Source organism: Sinocyclocheilus anshuiensis, unplaced genomic scaffold, assembly GCF_001515605.1.
Source record: "Sinocyclocheilus anshuiensis isolate Anshui unplaced genomic scaffold, SAMN03320099.WGS_v1.1 scaffold1230, whole genome shotgun sequence".
In the NCBI taxonomy this organism is placed as follows: Eukaryota; Metazoa; Chordata; class Actinopteri; order Cypriniformes; family Cyprinidae; genus Sinocyclocheilus; species Sinocyclocheilus anshuiensis.
Window position 1 is genome coordinate 311,886 of NW_015558637.1, and position 5,743 is coordinate 317,628.

The window sequence follows — 5,743 nt, forward strand, 5'->3', positions numbered from 1 at the left end:
CGAGACTGCGCTCTACTCCCCCCCTCCCCCCTCTGGGGGAGCCGATCACGGCGGCCGCGGCGTACCTGGGGGTAAGGACAGACAGACGAGGCGAGAGAAAATGAGACGGAAGGATGAGGGGAGACAGAGACGAGAGAGGGAAAAAAAAAATCTTGTTCCGGTTCCCAGACACACTGCCACTCGGCCCTCCACCAGCTGGGTAAACTCTTCCGCGATGCCTGGCGGCGGCACTGGATAGCCCTCGGTGGACGGCCCGACACTCCTCCGCCGCCTGGTGGATGGCGACGGCTCCTCCGGGTTGGGCAGCCGGCAGGAGTCCCCCGTTCCCTGCTCCTCCCCATCATGGCGGATGGCAGCAGGCTCCGGCCTCAGGCGAACGGCGGCGACTCCTCCGCTCCCTTACGGACGGCAGCCGTCCCTCCAAATCCCAGGCGGCCAGCAGCGAGTTCGTCCGCCCACCCCCGGCAACTCACTCCAGCCCACCGCCTCGAGCGTCCACGGCGGCAGACTGCTCCGCCATGCTCGATGGCACCGCGGATTCACCACAGCGGCGAGGGATCTCTGGCAGCGTGTCCCTCCTTCCTCCCGGGTTTCGGCACCAAGCAAAGTTCGTAGGTCGGGAAGAAGGAGGCGGGAACCGGCGAACATTTAAAACTTTAATAAAATAAACAAACACAAAACGAAAGTAAAGCGGCAGCACCTCGCGGACGACTGCCGCACACAAAACACAAAATAAAATCCAGCCCTGGTCCTCTCTCGTCTTTCACTGTCATAACTCCTCCTTTTATCCTTCCGGAGCTCCTCCGTGGGACTCGAGACCGGTGAGTGGCGCAGGTGTCGTGCATTAGCATTTACTCCACCGGCCTCACTCCGTTCCCACGGCTCTCGGCCCCGCCCCTCTCATCACAAAAAGCCATTTCAGTTTTTCACAGTGGCTTGGTGCACCCTCAGTGCACTTTTATTAAAATCTATATCCTATAACTAAGATACTACAAGTAAGCTTTAACAACTTTGTATAAAATGTAATTTATTTTCTGAATTAGTTATTTTCATACTTATTAAATGTTAAAAGGGTTCTGTGCCAAACAAAAGTCACTTTCTTTTTTAACTAAAATAAAGAGCTTTAAGGAATAAGCACTCAACAGTGAATATTTAATCCTGAATACACACAATCAGCTTCATGAATACTAACAGGCTTTTGGCTCTGAAGCTAAAAACTGACTTTCAAAAGTCCTCGATTCAAAAAGCAGTGAGCTTGCATCAGTTAGGGACCAGCACATAATGATTAAGTGTAGGCCTGCAGCCAGACCCTCTCACGCTGGAAGAGCCCAACATCTCTAGAGAGTCAAACAAAGGGTGGAAAATGGATTAAATGGCATGTGTAATTTCCCCACTGCATCATCTCTGTCACACCAGAGTCCACTGCAGGATATAATCTATGTGTGGAAGCAGATGGGAATGTGCAGAGTACCGTGTGCTTTCTCATCCCATGTTTTACAATGAGCCAATTTAGACTTTGGTGTTTTTGTTTCGCTCCACACTGCTGCTAAGCAACCAAGTAAAATCTGCACCTAAGTTCACTTTACCATAATTTGACCAATTTCCCTCAAGCTTATGAGTGTCTGCATTACACAAGGCCGTGTTGATTATCTTGCTGAATTAAATTTTAGTCAGCTCCCTGTTCTGACCATTTTTTTGTGTCATTTTTTTTTTTTTAGTAGTAGCCCTACTTGTGAAGAAAAGCATCGTTATTATCATTCCTAACTGTTCTAGTCAAACCTTGAGGTAAAACCATCCTGCATGGTTTGTGCTACGGAACTTAATGATACCTTAATTTGTAAAGAAATCCTTACATTTCTTTACAAAAAGTGGCTTTTCGGTTTTTCCCTTGGCAGAAGACAGGTGAACATCCATATCAACACCTTAGATATCACAAAGAAAGCTCTAGCAAACACCTAGCAGCACCCTTTTGAGCACCTAGAACGCCATAGCAAATTTCTATAGGCTGTCACCATTCACATTTTCTTCAGAAAATCAAGGTAATGTCTTTGGTTCCTAACTCTTTAATTTTCCGTTCTTTCTGTCTCTTCATTTATCAGCCCATAACCAATAACAACCCCTGGATGCTGCTGTACTTCATCTCCTTCCTCCTGATCGTCAGTTTCTTCGTGCTGAACATGTTTGTTGGAGTGGTGGTGGAGAACTTCCACAAGTGCCGACAGCACCAGGAGGTGGAGGAGGCCAAGAGGAGGGAGGAGAAGAGACTGAGACGCATGGAGAAAAAGAGACGGAGTAAGAAAGAGAAAAGGAGATGAGAGGCAGGATTCATGTGCCGTGGAATCTGTTTCTAATGGGTCTGGCCAATAAAAGAGTAATAACAATGGATAAAGCCACCTCTTGTTCAATTTAATATTGTCTTTAGTTTGGGAAAAACCCTCTTATTAGACTGAATTAACTTAGATATGTATTTTACCTGCAATAATTCAGGATGACAGAATCAACTGGGCAAAATATATTTAAAACATTAAAAAAAAAATTGTTTAAAAAAAATAATAATGATAATAATAATAAAATACATCACTGACCCTTCTGGCCATACCTGTTCCATAGAGGAGAATGAAATCCATAAGGTAAAGAAGGATGGAGCGCAGTGACTGTAAATGAAAAGAGATGATTTGCTGAACAACCAGTTTATTTCTCCAGACATCTTATAATAACATTAGCCAGATGGGGAGACCTCACAGGTGTGTTCTGTGATGCATCTTTTCTCTGCAGAAAACAAATCTAGTTTATGGACCAGAGAGTAGCCTTTTCATCACATATATAAACTGTAGCTAATTTGTTTGATGGTAAATAATTATCTTGTCTCAATCTAATGTGCAGAGATAATTGTAAGTAATCCAGTAGTAGGTTGATTTTCATAAAAGTGTAAATACTGTGGCTCTGTAGCGCTAACAAAACATTTCTCTTTTTGTTTAAGCGTCACAGCATAGCAACACTGACTGAACCAATGAAATGAGTTTGGGGGTGGGACTATGTGTTTGACCGGTCAATTGCAGTAGTGTTATTGAAACCTGTTTGAATTCCATTTGTTGAATTTACACACTTCAGCTTTATATATTTGTTGTCAAAAGGTGTTCATTCTAAACTGATCTATTCGTTTCTTTCAGAGGCCCAGAAGTTGCCCTACTATGCCAGTTACAGTCATGTGCGATTGATGATCCACACCCTGTGCACCAGTCACTACCTGGACATCTTCATCACCTTCATCATCTGTGTAAACGTTGTGACTATGTCACTGGAGCACTACAGCCAGCCTCATGTAAGATAAAATGCAGACTTCATTCTCTAATACACGGTTTCTCAAACTTTTTTGAACTAAGGTTCCAAATATCCACAATACGTCAGTTTGACTTCTTGACTTACTATGGAAACTGAATTTTTTATTTTATTATATTTATTGAGTAATTTCATCAGTCCCACACACACACACACACACACAATTACACTGAACAAAACAACAGCCCCCATTTTTCATGAGCTGAACTCAAAGATCTAAGACTTTTTCTATGTACACAAAAGGCCTATTTCTCTCAAATATTGTTCACAAATCTGTCTAAATCTGTGTTAGTGAGCACTTCTCATTTGCCGAGATAATCCATCCACCTCACAGGTGTGGCATATCAAGATGCTGATTAGATCTTTGAGTTCAGCTCATGAAAAATGGGGGCAAAAACAAAAGTGTTGCGTTTATAATTTTGTTCAGTGTATATATGCACTACCGTTCAAAAGTTTGCGTGAAGAAACATTATTATTTTGAATTTTCAAATTCTAATATATTGTATTTTTATCCTTACAGCCATCATTGCTGATTTGGCTTTGTAACACTTTGCCTTGTTATTTTCAGTGAGACATTTTTGTTCACAATTCAGAAATTTCCCAGTGCCTCTGGTGATTTGACACCCTAGGGGTCCATGAATTTGAGAAACTCTGCAAACACATGCAGTCTCATAAAAGCATGCAACTTAACTTAAATTAATTGATTTATACAAAATACTGTATATTAAGCATTACCTGAACATTCGTAGAATACTTGATATTGTTATATTACTAATGTAAAATGACTGGTTTGGTTGACTTTATGAACCCGAGGTGAAAGTCTTTTAATCATTCACACCTCTCTCGTTCTCTTCCTGTTTCTCTGGCTTCCTCTCTGTCTGTATGTTTCCTTCCCCCCAGTCTCTGGAGATCGCACTCAAGTACTGTAATTATTTCTTCACCAGCACCTTTGTGCTGGAGGCTGTCCTGAAGCTCATCGCGTTTGGCTTCCGACGTTTCTTCAAAGACAGGTATTGAGTTTCTCCTTCTCACCTTTCATCTCCTCACATTTCCTCTCCTCCGATCGCTAATTGATTTAATGAATTCATTAGATGTCGATTCCACCTGACCGAATCCTCTTAGTTTGTTCTCTAGAGTCACTGGAGGATGTGTTACAGGCAAAATGTTGCATCTGCTGTTGCTTTCATGGCACAGATAAAAATTTAATTAGCCCTGCATTATGTAAATACAACAAAGCGCATCAGATACAGTAAAAAGCGAGAGTGAACGTGGTTATTTGTCTTAAGGGTTTAATGAAATCTCTCTCCTGTGTTTGTTTCCCTAATAGAACTCCTACTTTTCATTAGGCTGACTACATGAGCGGTTCCTCTAGCTTGTCATAAACTAATACTGACATGTATCAAGGTGCATAGAGCAAGCACAGGGTGTAAACATCCCAGCATTTTGTAGCTTTATTAGAATATATGGTATTGACCCATTTAAAAGAGTAAAAAAAAAACAGGCTCAGACCACAGTGCACTTTGTTGAAAGCTTTCAACAAGCCATTATTTATTGTCGTAGCTCTCTGTGCCTCTTAACTAGGTCACAATTACGAGCTGGATAGCAGAGATGTGTGCGCAGACAGGTGTGCCGCGGCTGGTTCCAGCACCGCAGATGTGGGCGACTATGATTTGTGCTGTAGTGTAAAAACGAGCCGTCCCTCGTCCTGCATTAGCGAATGAGGTCACCTATGCTGGAGTGGGTCCTTAATTATCCCTAATTGGGTGTTATTAAGTGGTCCCCAGCAAAAATTCAGGTCCCAAGCCACCTGTTTGACCAGAATGAATTCAAATGTTAATTTCTTGTAAGCCACCTCTCTGGAGGAGTAAATGACCAGATTGGAATGAAACTAGAGGGGAAGGTTGGATTCAGAGTGCATGAAAGTTGAACTTTTGCTTAACAGAGCAAATCTGTCCCTTGTGTATGTGTGCAGGTGGAACCAGCTGGATTTGGCTATAGTGCTGCTGTCAGTCATGGGCATCATATTGGAGGAGATCGAGATCAGTGCATCTCTGCCCATCAACCCCACCATCATACGTATCATGAGGGTCCTACGCATCGCACGTGGTTAGTTATACAAGCACAGTCACTGACCACTGGCTAACACCACTGATCATAGATGCTGCTAGATGTTTCAGCGACCCTAAATACATAATTAAACTGTCAGACCCTTTAAAATATCTAATTATATGATCTTTCCTGAGACTTCAGTAAGCTACCTGAGGGTATTTTTTGACTCTGAATTCCCTTACCGGGTTGTGATGGTCGACCAGTCATCCAACAACTGATTTTTCGATTAGCAAGGCCAAATAGTTTATCTAGATTATTCTGTTTATGTATTTTTTTCCTTTATATAGCCTGTATT

General features: G+C 42.5%; 1 protein-coding gene across 1 annotated transcript in view; it reads left to right on the forward strand.

Moving 5' to 3' along the window:
• LOC107680839 (voltage-dependent T-type calcium channel subunit alpha-1I-like) overlaps nucleotides 1–5,743 on the forward strand; it is a 148,616-nt gene that overhangs the window by 118,619 nt on the left and 24,254 nt on the right. Inside the window, exons 24-27 of the mRNA XM_016476889.1 lie at nucleotides 2,100–2,292; nucleotides 3,171–3,322; nucleotides 4,240–4,349; nucleotides 5,312–5,445. Of these exons, the coding sequence (XP_016332375.1) occupies nucleotides 2,100–2,292; nucleotides 3,171–3,322; nucleotides 4,240–4,349; nucleotides 5,312–5,445 (589 nt within the window). The remainder of the gene's footprint in view (nucleotides 1–2,099; nucleotides 2,293–3,170; nucleotides 3,323–4,239; nucleotides 4,350–5,311; nucleotides 5,446–5,743) is intronic.